At 40.0% G+C, this 20,042-nt stretch overlaps 1 protein-coding gene across 1 annotated transcript in view; it reads right to left on the reverse strand.

The window, feature by feature from the left end:
• Positions 1-582: 582 nt before the first annotated feature.
• Positions 583-20,042, reverse strand: part of LOC125023015 (corticotropin-releasing factor receptor 1-like) — a 68,725-nt gene continuing 49,265 nt past the window's right edge. The window contains exons 8-14 of the mRNA XM_047610071.1: positions 18,663-18,816; positions 17,161-17,221; positions 14,527-14,599; positions 7,840-7,925; positions 7,583-7,718; positions 7,322-7,363; positions 583-3,751 (exon numbers count right to left, since the gene is read on the reverse strand). Coding sequence (XP_047466027.1) covers positions 3,611-3,751; positions 7,322-7,363; positions 7,583-7,718; positions 7,840-7,925; positions 14,527-14,599; positions 17,161-17,221; positions 18,663-18,816 — 693 coding nt within the window. The 3' untranslated portion in view covers positions 583-3,610. The remainder of the gene's footprint in view (positions 3,752-7,321; positions 7,364-7,582; positions 7,719-7,839; positions 7,926-14,526; positions 14,600-17,160; positions 17,222-18,662; positions 18,817-20,042) is intronic.

Raw genomic sequence — 20,042 nt, forward strand, 5'->3', positions numbered from 1 at the left:
CCAACTGAATCACCCTGACTAAAGTCTAATTGTTAACTGTGAAGATGAGTAACAGCCTCCAGAGCCACAAACTCTGACTGTAAAAATGAATCTTTCCTCGAAGCTACACCGCAGGCGGCGACTAACCTTCCTAATCTTTAAGTGATCACGTGGTGGAAGTTCACATCCAATTAAGCATCGCGGTTCTGCCGAGAGCCCTAAATCATAGCACACAGTGTGGTGCTTGGAGAACGGCCTCGGATTCTGTCACAGCTGATGTTTGCAACATGATTTTGTTTTTCTGCTTTCAGTGGAAACGCCGCAGATCAAAAGCAGGGAAAAACTCCTCATGGTTGTTCACTTAGGCGGAAAGATCTTATTTAAAAGCCGATGTCGGGGCCGCGCTCCCCTTTGAGACGCACACACAAAGCTTAAGAGGATCACAGGATGCTCAGAATGTGTTTCTTGCTCGCTTTTGTCTCGGGGGAAACCGGGGAGACAAATGGCCATGTGACGCTGAGTGCAGCTGAAACTTGGTAGTTTTTGCAATAAAACGGTGACTATAAATAAACAGCTCAGGCTTGTGTTGAATTTTTCACTCGGTCAAATGCAACACACAATTTTTATTAGCTCGTCTCATCTTTTCAAGTATGAAAATGGAGAAAATAAATAGCAATAAATAATATGGTGACTCAGATTGTGATTTGGATCGACCATCATGTACCATGTGACTATGAAGGAAGGAACTCTTACTCCTTTACATGACAAAAAAAAAGTGCATGATAAATATACATCTTTCTGATTTAATTAGATTTTTTTGTTTGTTTGTTTTACCCCCAAAAAGCTCAAATCAAGCTGAAAGCAGCTACATCTTAATGGCATGTGATAATCGACTACTTTTATAATAACTTGACATTTCAGCACAACCAGAGCTCACACATCACCTGCAAGGAATAATAATAATAAAAAAATATATATTAAAATTATAGGGCGACAGAAAGTGAAGGTCCATATACAACTGAATATAAACAGCAGTTGACATAAAATGCACAAATGCTAGGCAAACTGGTTTAGTAGGAATGTGGACTGTGAGCTGCTGATCACATAGTTAAATGTGCCCATATGATTTACAGTGTGTGGTTTTCGTGTGGTTTTATTTTTGGTTTAGATTTGCTGACAACTTCTGCTCTGTTTGTTATATATATATTTACAGTTAAAGCCACCTGCAGAAAGTCACATGGTACGGAGGAGAAGGAAAAACAACTTCCTTGATTGTACAAATCCTCCTTTTGTGGCTTGCAGGTAGAGAGGCAGCGATAATAAGTCTCTTTATTCAACTAAAGAGTTTTGTTCCAAAACCCCTTTTAACCAGGGGCGACTGCTTTGGGCACCAGGCCAGAAGGGGGCACCCAAGGACTCACAAACTTGCAGCAGTGGCAATGTACTAAGTTTTCAATGATAGACTCAACCAAGGGTCCCCCACCTGACAACAAACTTTAAACTACAGAAGTGGCGCCAAATTTTCAATTTTAGTATAAACCTCCCAAAGCAAAAGCTAATTGACTACAAAAACTACAGCAGTAGCAATGTGTATAATTTTCAACTATAGTAAGGACCTCCCTAAGGGGCAGTCGTCTGACGACAATCGTAAACTACAGAAGTGGCATTGTGTTACATTTTCAATGACAGTAAGAGACTTCCCTAAGAAACTTTCACCAAATGATAAATTATAAACTACAGCAGTAGCAACGTGCTACGTTTTTAATGACAGTATGGGACCTCCCTAAGAAACTTCCACTATTTCCACTAAACTATAGTAGTGGAAATGTGATGAATTTTAAAAGACAGTAAACGATCTCCCTGAGTAGAAGCCACTTAACGACAGCACATTGCTACTGCTGCAGTTTAAAATCTAAGTTTTCAAATATAGCAGGAACCTCTTCTGTAGTTTACAACAAATCGTAAACTACAGAAGTGGCTAAATTTTTCAATGACAGTAGGAGACTTCCCTAAGAAACTTCTGCTAGATGACGAATTCTAAACTACAGCAGTAGCAATGTGCTACATTTTGAATGACATCATGGGACCTTTGTGAGGGGCCCTAACGGGGAAAGACAAATTCTAAACTACAGCAGTGACAATGTGCTGAAATTTTAAACAACAGAAAGAGACCTCCCTAAGAAACTTCCACTAAACTACAGTAGTGGAGACATGATGAATTTTCAATGATAGTAAAAGATCTCCCTAAGTGGAAGCCATGTAACGACACTACATTCCCACTGCTGCAGTTTAAGTTTTGAACTTAGGGAATTATAAACTACAGAAGTGGCAATGTGCTTAGTTTTCCTTATATCTAAGGTGCACATTTTTACCTGGAGGCCCAATAGACTGTGGAACCACCCCGCCCATTAACGTATCTTGCGCTTCTAAAACTGTTGCTTGTACTTTGCAGCATCTGTAGAAATGCTATATGAATAATTATTTACTTTTTTACGTACACATCACCAGAGTGCCAGAAACTAAAATAATCCTCTTGCTAGCCTTCTCTGGAGTTTCAAATGCTTCTCAGTTTTTTTGTACATTGTGTGAGAAAAAAATAATGGTAATCTGAAATGAAGCAAGACTTTTTCTTACAGCTCATTTCTTGGCTGCAACTTTAATGTTTCCTTTAAGTTTTACTGCTGATTAAAGAGGAAGTTCTAAAAACCCACTGACCTCTTACACAGTTAGCATTTAGCCCATAAAGTAAAGAGTTAAACCTTATCCTAGAGTGATTTGCACATGCCATAGCAGGCATGTGAATAATATAAGACAGTTTGTGTCTTGAGAAAGAGCTGCTGTATGTCAGATAATTCCTTCATAATAAAACACTCAAGATCGCAAGGTTAGCTGTGTCACCCTGATTTCCACTCTTTTTGCCAACTTAAATAATCACCTTTCAGTCGCAAATTATTCCATGAATCGAAGCTAACTGAGGACGTGCTCAACTTTAATAGAAGCGCCTGGTGGACAAGTTATTCTGGAACAAAACTCTTCAGGCAGGAATTATGGAATGTGTTTAACCTTTCTGGAAAGTTGCGAAAAAAGCAGCACGAGGAAGAAGATAGCACAACACCAAATTAACAAACACCATGACCAGACAAGTGTTTCGTGACAGCAGGATAAAAACCCGAAAAATAAAACTTGATGCCCTGGAGCGAGCTCTCCGCCGGAGTGGAAGCCAGTTCAGTGCAGTCCAGCAGCACGAGCTCCACTGATGACGATGATGGCAAAACAAAAATACAGAGTGCCAGCAGAAATACGAGATAATACGGAGGGCAAATGTAAAAAACAAATGGAGTGCTGTACATTCACATCCAAACTCCGGGGTCACAGAATCCGCTCGGTCGCCTTTTGATCCACTAACCTCCGCAGTGTTCATTCCCCCCCCAGTCCCATTTTCTCCTGAAAGTCTGTGAAACGTCCCTCCTGAGGTTTAGGAGACAGATGCAGTCTCTGTCTCGCTCTCTAGCCTCGCCCTGGTCTTGGAAAGTGTTTTAGTGTACTCCAGTGATGTGGCACAAAACGATGACAATGACAGCTGGAGGCTCTGTCCCGAAGCACGCATCCAGGACAGAGTTGGTTTCGTCTCTCATAGCGACGTGGACTGCTTGATGCTGTGAAAGCTGACCCGTGAAGGTGAAGTGGGGATGGACATGGCCTGGGTCATCCGGGCTCGGATGGAGTGCTGCTCCTGCCATCGGTGGAAGCGCTTCCTCACAGCTGAGCGCACCTGTCAACAACAAAGCAGAGGAAGGACTGTCAGCTGATCGATGGTCCTGCTGAGCTGGTAGTGATTTAATTCATTTACGCTGACGCTGTTTACGCAGATCCTGCCTCATGCTGTTTTCTAGAATAAATTGTTTTGATAAACGGTATGTATTGTCCATGGAGTCGTGATTTAAGATGACATTTCCTGTATGTCCAGTTATCACCAAAATAAATGGTAACCAAACCAACCAAAAAAAACAAAAACCAAAAACGGTGCTCATTTGATATGCAGTTTACATACTTCTTAAACTAGACGTGCTACTAAGTACAAAGTCTTTTTATATGATAGTATATGATAGTTGAAAATGTTGAAGTATAGGATGGATGGATGGATTATTTAATGACTAGAGTGCATAAAAGTGTATAGTAAGGGAATTTCTTTAGCATTTTATGTTTAAATCAGAAGCTCATTATTATCATATCAGATTACAGAGAAAACGAATTACTCTATAACGTGTGAGTAAATTCAGATACTGCAAAACAGAGAAATACACTGATGTTACAAAATTTTGACTGATGATTCTGATTAATTTATCTGATTTCCACCATTTAAGTTTTAATTGCACTGCCAATTGTCTGTCATGTCATAGTGTAATTGAGACTTTTGACTTAACATTGTATAATAGTGTCTATTGCATGTTTAATACTCCTTATTGAATAAAATATCACAATAATTAGAGTTACAGTGCAAAGTATGCCCAAATTAAATAATTACTGCCTCCTGAGCCTGGCTATGGAGCTTATAATTAAACTTATCGACTCATCTCATGATTGTGAGTCCAATAATAGTAACCTATTTTAATCAGCATGATGAATTAGATTTTTTTTTATTCCATTTTTATACCACTACCGACTCTTTTGCACCACTGACTTTCCAGCTGCAGTCCATACCGTACTTTTCATATGTTTTGTCGTAACAGCGTGCTATAAATCATTTTAATGATGATTAAAATGCGTTCCTCCGCTCTCCTTCAACCCAGGATCAATGTGTCGCTCCTCCGTGCATCCCCTGCCTCCAGCTGTCACTATATACTCTGCTTTGCCCTAAAAAGCTGATCCATGTGAAATATCCTAGAGCACACCATCATAATTTACAACTCGGCTGATGAATACGCAAAGCAGTATTGTGTTTGGCTTACGTCGTCCAACCCAAAGATCCTTTAATCCTCCGCTCATGTTTTTGTACTAAATGTTTTCTTTTCTCTTGAATGTGATCGCGGTAATCCTTTCTTCATCTGTTTCATCCCCCCTCCCTGCTTTTTCCTGCAACCCTCAGCTGGTAACAAAACACTAAATCAATACCCTCAGTGGGCTACACATGCTGCCTAAGCTCCTTGTTGCAGCTACAACAAGGTCCATGATGAGATCCTAATTCATCATCCCTCCGGTTATCGCAGTGTGAGACAATAACCGAAGGGCGGCTGATATTACAACGTGCTCGTCAAGAAATAACTTGTGACTGAGGTAAAATTACGCTGCGATATGATGCTACACTCAGCAGCAGCGTCGAACCAGATCTTTCAGGCTGAAACGTCAGATTAGCAACCAGTGGTTCTCTCTTAGTGACCAGTCTGTGGCTCAGGTGTTCTGTTTAGCAATAAGGCTACTGACTGACACTTTGGAGAGCACAATGGTGTAATTAAATAGTGAGTAATGTAATGCTTTCATTATTATGTATGTAACTTTTAATGGCATATTAACTGAGGTATAAGCTCCCCGTGTCTTTGCCACAGATGGAAAATGATTGTACCAGAAGCTTAAAATTATCGTAATTTGCGGAAGATTATTGTAGATACCTGATTTGATCATGTGATTTTGGGAATTACTGATAGTACAGAGGGTGATATTATCATACAAATACGATAATAATCGTACATGTGGGTACACTGCTTTGCTTAACCCCCAAGATGGAAACACGGAAATGACAACACATGCAGTCCCTCAAATGACCACTAGAGGCTATCTCCAACAATGATACAACAACAAAGTGACACTATGATGGCTCTTGAAAAGTGGAGCTCCCTAGCTGCAGAACAAGTCAAACTAGCCGTCTTTAGCCTGAGCAACATTTACGTTCCACCTCTTTGCCCATTTTGAAATTAGTTGAGAGTTAGCAGGAGTTGCTAACTGCCAAGATCACGATGGTCGCAGGCACCGCAATGAGCTTAGAGACTAAATCTGCTAAAATCCCAGACTTTGTTGACATTTCATCTAGGATCATCACCTTTCCAAAATCTAAATTACGTCATGGCTAAATACTCACAAAATTTTAAAGTAAATTTGAACTTCAGGTTTGCTGCTAATTGGTAATATAGTTAGCATGCTAATACACTAAGCTAAATGGTGAACATTGGACCTGTGCTAATAAGTGTAGCCTCTCAGAGCTGCTAGCATTGCCGCAGATATTTTTGTTTTGCGTATTCTTGACTTAAACTTAGTATTCTTTCAGCTGTAAATATATTGGCCCTGTCTATTACTTCTTTTGTGCTGCTTAAATTGAACAAATGATTTTTTTTCTGCCTTAGCTGCTGTGAAACCATTAGCATTTCCTGCCTGTGTCAAATTCATTTTAGTTTGGGGGCCACCACAAAGATAACAGCATAATTATCTATAAATAACGACAACTCCAGATTTTTCCATTTGTTTTAATGCAAAGAGGAACAAGTAAATTAGGAGAATTTACATTTAATAAACTATCCTTTAAGAAAAATTGAATTTCTTAAGAAAAATACGTGCTTTTTGGGCACATTGCTGTCTGCTGTTTAGTCGTGTTGAGTCTCAGTGTTGTGTTCTGTCCTCTCCTCTTTTCGAAAACGGCGGCCAAATCAGGAATAGCAGTTACTATTCAGTTGAATTGAAAAATTACAGTCTTCTATGTGATTTTTGCACTTTGCAAATTCATGCTGGGGGCCGGATTACACCCTGTGGTGGGCTGCTAATGGCTCGCGGCTGTCCAAACATGTGAGGAGGATAGTTTAGTGGTTTTCAATGGTGCAGGAAAGAAGAACCACAGACATTTATAAATATGTTCACAAACAGTACAGCGTAAGTGTATGTCATAGTGTAACTGTATGTGCAACTATTTGCCTCTGTGTGTTGTAATCTTCTTCTACAACAGACAGACCAATAAAATCCCTACTACTGCTGCTACATCTATTAATATAACACACTAAAACATTCAAGTAGCATTCCTCCATGCATGCATATTAATACGTCAGTGTTATTTTGAGCAGGTTTCACCCCCGGTTTCTCCATGGAACCAAATTAAGGCTGACATTGTCATAAAGCGTCGAGTGTGATGTCACTTATGTCGGTACATGACAAGTCCTAATTGTGCCCTAAATATAAGTGCTTCAGGCTCCATCACTCAAATACCCGCAATAATGCACGGACACACACACATGCACGCAGCAACGACCAACAAAAAGGAAGAGCAGAAGCGCCGGGAAAAAGGGAAATATAAATAAGTGGCTGAAGTAAAGAGAGAGGACATAAAATGCTTAAATCAATAAGCCAATGGGAATCTGCTTACCTCACTGTTCAGGAAGCAGTAAAATACTGACACAAAGAAGCCCTGTGTGAGATGAGGAGGGAGATAAAAGAGGACAAACCATCATCAAAAAACACCCGATCCTGTTTTAATCGCATACACAGCAGCTTATACCAAACATTCATTCAATCATTTCCGGACAGGGACACTTCACTGTCTACTCATTACAATTATTATCCCAAAAAAGCCCGACCCACGCACAGATTACATTACACTCGCTATTGATTGATGGCTAAAACGTACCTGGAAGGATTCCAAAAATGAATTGAAATATATGAAGACGATCTGAGAGATCTCATCTTCCCCCGGGTTGACAAAAAACAGCATGTAGGTGATTCCTAGGAGGGGAAGAAGGACCAGAGTGGCCTTCACAGCTTTCCTACAGACAAAGAGACCAAAGATTAGACAGGGGGGGGGGGAAAGGTCACTGCACTCTCTGATCAAATATGAAACGTGATTAATTAAAGGTGTGCACAGGCGGCAGGTCACATTACATTCACCTGTACTGGATTGTCTCGGATGTCGTGGAGGCTCGCAGTTTGGTCATCAGGATCCTCACAATGTTGAAGAGGAAAATGAAATTGATCTGAAGGAAAGTCAAATAAAATGAGGGCTCGTCATTTATCTCTCATAATGTGTCCTCTGATAGTAATTTATACTTCTGCATTTAAACTTTCAACATCAGGAACCAACACACTCTCTCTTGTCAAACATCAAAGTGCAATATTATGAATAAATGTAGAAAGCACACAGTTTTCAAATTACAGTTTTCATTCAGAGCTACAAAGCCACATTGGTGTTTTTTTATTCAATGTACAGCAAATAAACAGTGAAGAAATCATGTGCAATATTTCTCTATTTATTTGAATCCAACTTGCTCACAGTACACAACACAATACAACTACTTAACAACCCTGTCTCCTAGGTATGAATTTTTCTATAAAGCTAAATTGCTTTTTTCAGTTAGGTTTAGGTGACAGTAATCACTGGCGGGGTTAGAGGTTTATATTTCTGTGAACTTCCAATACGTCACATACAAAAGTTGCCGTATGCAGAAGTCCTTGGATGGTTTTGCCATTGTTGGATGTGCACTGTGTCTGATATAAGGTGGTCAAGGTCTTTGTTGGCTTGACAACAACGCCTCCAGGGCAAGGAGATGGTGACTGACTTCCACGGGAAGGTTTCACAGACCGTTCAGGGGTGGGACATCGAGATAGTGGATGGATACCAGGGTGGTTACTTCAACAATAAACTGGAGAACACCTGGTGTCTTATTTAAGAAGGGCCTTAACTCCACCCACTTGATTTTGGAGTAAAAACAACCAATCTGCAAATCAGTTAGTTACACTTGGTTCAATGAATGTACTTCATTGTACAAAAAATGTACTTTTTTTCATAAAGTCTTATCAAGGTGCAGCAGAAACAGTGAAAGGAGGTCGGGGTGGATGGTGGGCAAACAGAGCAATCAGCTTTCACAGCGGTGCAGAGTTTACATCCAGAGTCCTATTTATGGCTTAAAGTACGGACACACCAAACTGACATCAAAGAACTACCGGTGACCAAGGCTGATTGTGACGTCTGGACCAAAAAAATTTACACAACACAAAGACTACAGCCAACGATCAGCTGGTACAGACGTTTTTACACCTGGGATAAAATAACTCTTCACATCAGCAGGTGGCAGTAGTCCATATTCATCATTCAGAAGAAAAACAGTAAGTGCGGGAAGCTGAGAATAGCTACAAACTGCCCTACAGAGGTGGTGTCCCCTGAATAATGCTGATCACGTTGTCATGGAAACATTCCAATGTCCCGATAAGACAAAGATGCAACACTAGAAGACCTTTCTGCGACTGTAATTGGCAAAAAAAAAGCTGCTGTCAGCGGTTCAAATTCAAACGGTGCGGGACACTCTGAAAGAGCCAGGGGTCACGGGCGCTTATTGACGGCTTTATACCAGCAAACGGCCGGCGGTTGGCTTGGTGTGTCACAGCCCGTAGGCACCGAAAAGGACTCTGGTGGGTTTGATTAAATGGAACAAGACACACCATGTCTCCAGCAGACCTTCCCCTAACCTTAACCCAGCAGAGTCTAAACATAACCATTTAAAAATACAGTTGTCACAGCTGTACTGAAAGATGAACATATTACTCGCATTATTTGCAACAGTGTTTCCTCACTGCATTGATTCACTGTGAAATCCAGTGGGAATTCCTTTAAAATTTGTGTTTGTATAATATGTATTTATTTGCATAGGAAACACATTTCCAGGAGACGGGATTTCAGATTAATGTACACTACATTGTGATGGCAGCACTATCAATGTGCAGGCAATGCCTTTTTTTTTAAATACAGTTTCCAGTACAGTTATCTCCCTTATAATTAATGATACAGTTTTAAAGTTCACTTGTATTTTATTGGGTTATCTATCCATATAGATGAAGTTTTATTTTTAAAAAGACACTGGGAACAGAGTCCATTCAAACCACTTACAAAGCTCTGGCGAAGACACCACAGGGATTTCATCACTGCAACATTTAAAGACATTGTATTAACTCTGTTTTGACAATTTTAATAAATATGCCACATTTAAATATTTTGACATGCGGATTTAAAACTCTTCTCTCCCACTGAAGATCAGGAAGAAAAGTTCAACAACTCCAGTTGTGGTTTTTGGATAGTTTTATTATTATCATAGTAATCGACCAATATACCAAATATTTGCTACTGCTAGCTGCTAGGGAGGTAGTACATGACACTGGTCTGAAAAACAGACCAACTCCCCCTGAAGTCTCTCCATTGGGAATTGATAATACTCAATAGTTGAAGAGTTTACAACAAAATGGTTGCCATTGGAGAAACGAGTTGTTCTGTTTTGTGTCTTTTGTTAAAGATGTAGACAAACAAGATAAACAAGATAACCTTCAAAGACAAAAATGAACAGTTTAAGGCATTTGTTCAATATGGAGGACTATCCTGTTACGTGGAAACCAAATGCGTCTATGCTGAACTAGTGAAGTCCTGTTTTAAGCCAGGACAACATCAACTGATCACCACTTATTTATAGTATGAGCTCACTTTAAATGTTTTTAAAACGGGCGTGTGTGTGTTTTTTTCTTCGTTCCAGGCTGCTGCCACTGAGTGTTGATTGCGAAGAGTGATGAGTAAACTTGATGTCAGTTAGGTGAAGCCCATCACAGGGAAAGTGTTGAGAATTGGATTTGGTTAATGCGCACCGTGCATGAGGCACTTTAGCTTCGGCCAACTTCCAAACTTCTCTCTTTAAAAACAAATTATAATCACTGCAGTTTTGAGTTGCATTCCTCTGACAGTTTTAGGTGGCAGATTAACCACAACACATTTGTTTTGCATTCGCGTGGCACGAGTTCTTCAGTACATGGTGGGACCTTTACAAACATAAACACTTCCACTGTTGTTTTGGGGGAAAAGCAGCTGTTTAAAATGTTTAATTAAATATAAAGCAGACCTGAGGACAACCTATAGCTGACTCCTACTGGAAACTCTTCTGCGACTACTTCACTCTCCCCTTCTGCATGAAGTGCATGTACTTACTTAAGATCATACATGCAAAACATATAAATTATACATACATAAGCATATAAAATAAGCTAGACCTTGACCAGCTGCAACGCTGAAGCGCAACTTTGCTCATTCATAAATAATGAGCTATAATTGTGTAATGAGTCCTTGCCATTCTGTATAATGGGCACAAAGACCTTTACCTGATAGTAATTGTAGTATTTTTATATGGTGCTTCTTTTGATTTCCTCCACCTGCTGATTCTAGAAAAGCAGCTTCTGGTGGGTGAATATTTAAGACCTTGGATTTACCAACAGTGGGAATAATATTAAACTAGCATAATGCTAAACGCTGGGTGTTATCTGAAGTGCTCCTTGACATTGTTTTTTTTTTTTTTTTTTTTTTTTGCTGCTCATGAATGACAAAATCAATAGCTCATTTAGTAGGTGTGAATGTAACACAGGGGCAAAAATAGACACAGGAATACTTTCCAGGGCAAGGTGACCCGACCTTGGTCTGAACAGATGTATGGCAATATTTCAAGAAGGTGCTCTCCGCCGGTCCTCTCTAACCTCGCGCATTACTGCCGGTGTTAACATTTTTAATGACATCCCGGATTCATTTGTTCATTTGCAGCAAGCCATCACTTTAATGCTGGTCTTAAGCGGCGCCGATGGTGAGGCACGGAGAGTTCACAGCCGCGGCAGATACCACAAATATTCTGGTGACCGGACTATGATCCTGCAGGATCAAGTGGGAAGCAAAGATATAAAAGCCAGAAAGAACATGCTATTGTAAGCAAGATTTTTTCTTTTTTCTCTCTCTCTCTGGGAAAGTAACGGAGAGATATTGAAGGAGGCAGATCTGTGCTTCAGGGGGGAGTAAGGGAGGAGACAGAGACAGAGTGCCTCTTGAAGAAGTGATTTTTGTTCGGCTAAGGAGAGACGATAATGTGCGGTTTTGACGAGGATGGGAAGGTCACTCCAACAGAGGGGAGCCAGCAGGGACAACACTGTCGAAAGTGAAAGGAAAGTGGCAGAGAAAGAGGGGAGTTCGAGTCGAAGAGGTGGCCAGAGGAGATAAAATGCACGCATGAAATGCTTTCATGTGTGAACTAGAGGTGATAAAAGCAATTATTTATTTGAGTCGCCGACTGATTTTCTTCATAGTTTGGTCCATTAAAACTTAACCAGGAACTAATAACAATAACTACCACTATTTAACTTTTATTGACATATTTTCTCATAACCTGGAAGTCGTTTGTGTGAGGCTTTGAGTGGTGATGGGCAGAAGAGTAACAGCGACATCTGAAACTGCTAGCTATTAGCATCACCATTAGCACCTGATAATGATCATAAGAGGAAATTTGGAGAACATATATGGAAATCTGCCTGGTTTAATCTCATTTTCGGATTAATAATGTTCAACCACGTTAACCAGGACTCCTTTCATTCAGTTAGTTTTACTCGTTTCTTTAGATCAGTCACTCCCGCCTGCACCTGATCCTCTCTTACCCACCGGCCACCTGCCGACATATAAAAATATATAGGGGAGAGCTGGGTGTGTGTGTTTATACACACAGCCCTCCCCTCTTTGTCGGCCACCTTCTTTGTGCCTTATATTTGCAGCCCTCCCTTTGCCTGTTATGATTTGAATTTTGTTTTTCTCTGTTCTTTTGTCCTCGTTTCTTTAAAGCGACGAGTCTTTCAATCTTCGCCTCTGCCTTCAGTGTCTTTCTTTTGGGCTTGTTTTTCTGAGAACCGTGACAATAGTTTTACCACGGCTGGAATAGTTTCGGACTTTGCAGTGAAAAGTGCCTACGCAATTTTTTTTTAATGTCATCTGAAGTTGTTTCTACTTGTTACTTGTCGAATAATGCGCTACAATGATGTGAATCAGCCAGAAATTCAAGGTTTTTCATTTATTCATGCATTTATTTATCCCACATTTCTGTTTCTTTATGTCAATTAGGAGCTAATCTTACTCTGAAGAAGGATCGGTCTGGTGGGTGAACCAGACAGAAGCAAACGATTCCTATCAGCTTTAAGAATAACAAAATAAATAGCCTTAATTAAAAGCTGATGTATAGAAATGAAACAGACCAAAGCAAATGATTCCTGTTAAATCTAAATGACTGTAGCTAGCTAAGCTGATCTTTTATTAACTGCACATAACAGATTTTAATGAAGCGTGGGCTTCATTCCTTTTTAATATACAGAAAAATATCTTAAATAAAGGGTTATCAGCGGAAATGTAGAAATAAAATGTGAAAACATGAATTAAATGTCTCTTTTATTTACCAAAAATGTGTTTATTGACTGATTAATTATGTTATGTGGGGAGTCCTAATCTCAGTTTTAAGTATGATTGGTCATAACGTAAAAAAACAAAAGATGACGGGTTGACTAGACTAGAGGAACCAGACCAAACCAAATGATCCCTGTTAAATCTATTTGTTAATCTTCCATGCAGTACAAATTTACAGATAAAAATAAACTGTAAACATTAATCAAATGTCTCTTTCATTTACCAAAACAGTATTTATTTATTGAGACCTGTGTTTCTTTGTCTATATGTTAATTATAAAACTAATCTCAGTGTAAAGCAGATTTCGGTCAACTGGGGGAGCCAGACAGAAGCAAACAATTCATTCTGGCCGATCTAATAATAAACTAAATAGCCAAATTAAAAGATGATATTAAATATAAATTCAAAGACTTAACAGCCATTTTTATTACCAAAATCTGATTTACTTACACGGCTTCACTTCAAATTATTCAGTTTATTATCATAACAAAAACTATGAATTTTGTATTTAAAACGTATTTTAAATTTACTTGGCTTCAGAATGTGATCTGGTGGAGTAAAACAAAACAAAAATAAATGTTGTTTTTCATTTCTTAGATTAAATTACTGATCAACATTCCTCTGGCTCGAGGACATTGTTTCGGGAGCGCAGCCAAGGGTCCAGATGAGCGATGACTAAATCTTGGACAGGAGTCGCTCTTTAAAACCTGCAGCATCTTTCACATGCGCCCTGAAAAGGGGCCAAGCTTGAAGGAGACCACCCCAACAGGGTGAGGAAGAGTCACAATAACACCGCCATGATCTAAAAGCTTAAGGAGGGGTCCTGGTGGTGGTTTATGTCCAGTCTAATGTCATGTTATCATTCCTCTTAGCTGTAATTTCATAGCTGCGCTGGCTGAAGATGAAAGAAGTTTTCAGTCAAACAGACAATGCCATAGATTCAGAAACTTAATGAAGTAATGGAATAAAAGCATGGAAATGTCCCCTCGGGGGATGGAAACGATCCAGAGTCGGAGATAATTCTTTCAAGCCCGAATTTATATATGGTTTTCATTCTCATTTTTCTGCCCATATTCCAAAAATGAATCCCAGAAGTTGCCAAGTCGCAGGGATTTAGAAGTCACGCCTAATAGGAAAAAGTGTTAGGCCTCCACATTTATCATCGCTAACATGAAGAATGTGTCGAGCTTTCCAGAGTTTCACGCCTGCCAGGCATTTTAAAGTCATAATGAAGAATAATTATATCAGCAGGTCATGTCAGGTTCTGTGCTGCTACTGCAGGACAAAAACACACACACACACACACACACACATGAAGAACAAAAAAGAGATGCTCTTACCACTAAAACAAGAATCATGGGACCCTGGTAGATGTAGTCTGTGTACACGCCAGCTCGCTTCCCAAACCAGCACCTGTGATGTCAACAAAAGCAGTCAGTCACGCCTAACTCTAACAGGCAGGTGTATTTATGTTGTCGCTAATTTCCTCCCCTCCAGTATGTGTTGCCATTAATTTCCTAATTTGTCCTCCGGGGTTTAATTACATGTTTTCCAGTCAGTGATTCACGCAAAACATGAGTTATAGACTACTACTACTGTTTTACTTTAACCCTTTGCCACCGTGGACCAGGACCAGGCTGCTCTTTCTGCCCCATTTTTCTGAAGGTGAAGTGTGGCACGTTTGCTGAGGAGGCTGTCTGGGTCCACCGGGATTATAATGGATGCAGCATTTGTCGAGCCTGTGCGTCACACGTGGTCGCAGTGCAGCGGAGAATTTTTAGAACGGGCTCAATAACGTCAGTGTCACTGACTCATTTATATATATATTTATATTTATATAAGGATGGCATTTGTTCTCAAATTTACAGTTTTGATTTGATGTAAGGTTTCAGATCTCACCCTGGCCTGGTGATACAGAGACACGGCACCGTCCAAATTGTCTCTCATCAATAGAGCGCAGTGTTGCTCATTTTGGCCTTGCAGTCTTTCAGATCACTACTCAGGAGAGACATTTTTAAATGAGATCGGTTTGTTTGGCGTCTTTGTTGCCATTTTGTGTTTATTTCTTTGTAGTTTATTTGTCTCTTCTGTCTCTTTATCTGTCTGTAGTTGACTGGAAAATCATTGTATTAACTTTGATTGTCTGTTTTACATTCATTTACACTTCTTTTGAAGAACTTGTGATGTTGCATGCAGCGGTTTATCATTTCTTTCTGGCTATTCTGTGTTTGCCTGCAGCTCTTTGTAGCTGTTTGTATTTCATTTAACTACACTACAGGCCGAAGGTTTGGAAGCCGTTTCTGTTTACAATGCCTTTCTTAAAAAGACAGCGTGACTTCTGCGTATTCTGGGATGTATTTACTGCATGATCACCCTCGGCTTTTATGCTTTTATTGAGATGAACCATTTGCCTCAATTTACCTTTAGGTGCACATTAATGCTACTGCAACATCGCTGAATAAATGTCAGCAAAGGGTCGGGAAGATTTGTAAGAGTCACAACTTCAGTGCGAAAGTAAAATAAATAAAATAAAATCACAATCTGCATTATTCACTTTAACTCTTTGACTTTTGAGAGTCTGCATAGAAATATCCCTTGAGGAACAAATGCCTTGTATATGCCATCCTGTCGTTAAAGAAAGCAAGAAAAACTCAAATACCTGATAATTATAGTAAAAATGTCTCCTGATAAGTTCCTCTTTACATAATAATCCTGTTTATTTTGATGCACAGTATATCAATGAAAGTATGATCTGTGTTTCTTTGCAATTAAAGATATGCAACCTTGTGGTGATACTGTGTCTCATTCGGTTGATCTCTGTAGGTGTTTTGTGTCTTTGTAGTACTTAACTATAATCATTGTGGTCATTATGTGTATCTTTGTAGCCATTTGCAGTGGCTTTGTATTGATTTCGCACTTTGTAGCTGTTTATTAATTCTTTGTGGGATATTTTGCAGATAAAGTCCGTCTCACTAAGTGTCCAATGCCAAGGCCTGTTCAATTAACCCTGTAGAATCTACAGTGTAGATAAAAGGTTGTACATAGACTAGTTTGTAGTTCCTTTTGTGCCCGCACAACTCTTCTACGTCTTTATTGACATTGTCATGGTTTTACAACCTAAAAATATACTGCAATCGTTTACTCTTGCAACGGTCGTTTTCTCTTAAGGTGGTGGAGACCAAAAACAGAGCTAAAAGGAAGTATCATATGTTTAATATTAAATTGATCAGGTGACGCCATATGAATGGAAACTTTGCTCCATGGCTGCTTGATGATTAGATAGGGAGCTATTTGCTAAAAATAAAAAATAATAATAATAATAATTAATGAAAGTAGCTTGAAAGAAGCCTTTCTTTTAGCTTGTTATATCTTTTTTTTCTAGACTTCCTTTCTGCGCCTAATGGGAACTGGAACTTCATTTCTTGCATGTGTCAAACACGTCGGCCATTAAAGTAGATTCTGATACATTTGGTGCTGTAGTGGGTTTTTCTGGAAGCAGTCTGTGTGTGTGTGTGTGTGTGTGTGTGTGTGTGTGTGTGTGTGTGTGTGTGTGTGTGTGTGTGTGTGTGTGACTGAATGAAAATAAACAACAGAGCGTATGAACACAGTAATGAAGGAACATGTCACTCAAAATTTTAATGGGATCCGACCCAAAAGATGTATATTCAGCTGCAGATACTCCGGCTCTGGTTTATTCAATGGATTTGTTGACAGTTTGAATCATAAGGGCACATATGATCAAACCATTTGTTGTTTGCAAATCTCTAAACAGCCGTATCAATTTTTCACCGTTTTAATTGGTGCCAAACGAGAGCAAACGTGAAAAGAAGAATAGTGCGCAATGCGAATGTGATTACTGCAGGTAATTAATAGACATTCATCCTCTTAACGTAATAATGGGCGGCTTTGCCCTTGTCTTTTTAATTACCAAGGTAGAGACAACAAAAAAAGCTCCGCGTCAGCGAAGGGCTTACTTCTCATTGTCGTAGTACAGCTTCCCAATGGCCCACGCTACAATTATAGGGAATGGTATACCTGCAAAAAAACAACAAAAAAAGAACAAAATGAGAGACTCGTCTTCCATCTTTCTCTGTTATTCAAATCATAAAATATCACTCCAGGGATTTCATGCTGTAATATGAACCCCTTGTCTTTTTTTTTTTCCCTCAGCACCATCGCCTGCCAAGCTCTGTCAAAAGCAATTGCTGCTTGTGTGATGTGATCCACAGATGCAAGCCAAGACTCATCACCATCTGAAAATGTCTTTGTGTGTGAATGAAAAGCCGGAGTCCGGCTGATGACACCACAGAGTAATCTATGATCTACTGGTGTATAGCCGTTTAATAACTCAGACAAACAAGACATTACTCACATTTAAATGACACAGGGGGGATCGTGAAGAGGCGCATGTCTGGAAACGTTCATTAGCGATCTATTGTCATCGGTCTAATGTTAAACCTCAGGAAAATGTACCCTCATTGTTGCAGATAAATTGTTTGGGCTTCTTGTCCCTACCTTGCTGACTTAATAACAGCATTTGTGCCCGTGAAGCCAGAGAGTCAAAGCTAAGCGAAGCAGAGAAAAACCTGATCTTATTTATTCTTTCACAGCGGTTCTGAAATGTGCTGCCATCTCCTCTTCATGCCGAGGCTTCACACTGCCCTGGGGGAAATGTAATCCAGCTGGCACAATACACATAATCTCAACAGCACATAGTTTAGTTTGACAGTGTGAAACGGGGTATTGGTGAACTCCGCACCAATATGATTCCCAGCTGCCACACAAAGTCCTGGGATCTCCATCAAGTCAACAGCCTCCCATTTTTCTTCACTTTTGAGATCAAACATACTCCAGTGACTGGCACTATTAATATGCAATACAATTTCTTGCCAAGAATCCTTACTTGGCAGTGTTACCCTGAGCTGTAGTCATATCAGATCACCTAATTAACCTAAATTGGCTAATTATGTTAAAGTAAAACCAGATATGAATCACCTCCTACAAAATTAACCACATCAACTGCAAAAATATTGGATTTTATTTAAATGTAACTACTGGCAGTGGTGCATAAACCACTCCTGCAGGCTAATCAAATGGTGTGTATCTTTTCTGCAATGTATGTATGAGGAAATGGATTGTGTACCGAAAAATAAAGATGAAAACAGACTGCAATAGACGTAGCTTAACATCTTGCTAGCTCAACAACAAGCTGACCTATTTACATTTCTGTCGGTGTATGTAGAAAACAAACAAGACAGCCTTGTTTTTAGATGTATTTTCAACTTGCACTGTGATTATCTTGTCTTATTAGGCCAATTGATTCTAAACATCAATACTTACTTAATGAAATGTTGCACTTTTATCAATTTTAATGAATAGTGATACATCTGGTATAATATAATCTCCAACTACTCTTTCAAGGTTTACATACAGTAAAACTTCAGAGGTGTGTGAACTGTGTAACGAGTGTGCGTACACCAGCCGATGCAGATGAACATCCACTTGCGCAGCTTGTCGGTGGAATAGGTGAGGACGATGGCGGTGTGGAGGTAGCAGCCCTCTCCGAACATCCAGAAGAAATTTGTTGAGTGGAAATAGTTGAAGGAGGCTGTGACGAGGCGACACCATATCTGCAGAATCATACAAAGGCAGTTTAATACGCTTAATACGCTTTAGCTTCACACACATTTGCAGCTCTATTTCTGGTAGCAGGACATTGTATATGGGATTAAACAGGGACACACAAACAGGACAAGCAAACCAAGCAATTGTTTGCAACCCTGAGATGGCCACCCTTTGGTATATTTTGCAATACTAATAATAAGACTACATTTTATTTATGAAGCCCTTTTTTAGCAAAAATCTGAAAGTGCTACAGAGTACAGTAAAAACCCAAAAATACAATAAAAACACTGCAGTCCAATGACTGTGGGGGTTAAGAACAGTTAAGAACAGGAAAGGCCTGTCTGAACAGGAAAGTCTTAAGGCCTTTTTAAAAAACGTCCAGAGATTGAGGATTCCTCAGATGGTCAGGGAAGGAGTTCCAGACATGGGCGGCAGTGGAGAAAAAAGCCTGATCTCCCATGGTCCACGGTTTGGTTTGGGGCGGAAGGGGGAGGTTAGTGCCGAGGAGTCGAGTCGATGTGCGAGGGGTGAGGAGGTTTTTCAGGTATTCTGAGGCGTTGCCATGGATGCAGAGGTGGGTGATAAGAGCAATTTTATATTGGATTCTGGAGGTCATGAGGAGCCAGTGGAGGTTCTGAAGAAAGGGTGTGATATGTTCCTGTTTGCAAACTTTCATCACAATTCAGACTGCACTGTTGTGGATGAATTGAAGTTTTTTGACGTTAGCTCTGGGTTGGAGCTTTGAGAAGATGGAAAAAGCAGGTCTTGAACAGATGTTTGATGTGGTTTTTGAAGGTCAGCTTTGGAGCTGTTGTTGTGACTCATCCACGCCTTTATCTCCTCCAGGCAGTTGGAGAAGTGGTGGTGGAGAGGATGAAGATGAGGATGAAGAAACCAGAGTAGAAGAGAGGTTGGGGTCCGTCCTCAGGTATAACTGGGTGTTGTCAGCGTAACAGTGAAAGGAGATGCCATGTTGGCTGATGACATGGCCCAGTAGCAGCATGTAGAGGAAGAAAAGCAGGAGTCCCAGGACTGATCCTTGAGGGACACCACCGGCACAAACACCTTGGACATGAAAGGAAGATGGAGATGGGCCGGTAGGTGGAGAGGAGCCGTGGGTCGAGACTGTTTTTTGCTTTAGAAGAGGTTTGATAACTGCACTTTTATGTGAGGATAGGACACGGCCAGACTGAAGCGAATGATTCATTATTTGTGTAATGAGAGGACTTAA

This window comes from Mugil cephalus, chromosome 16, assembly GCF_022458985.1.
Source record: "Mugil cephalus isolate CIBA_MC_2020 chromosome 16, CIBA_Mcephalus_1.1, whole genome shotgun sequence".
Taxonomy (NCBI): domain Eukaryota; kingdom Metazoa; phylum Chordata; class Actinopteri; order Mugiliformes; family Mugilidae; genus Mugil; species Mugil cephalus.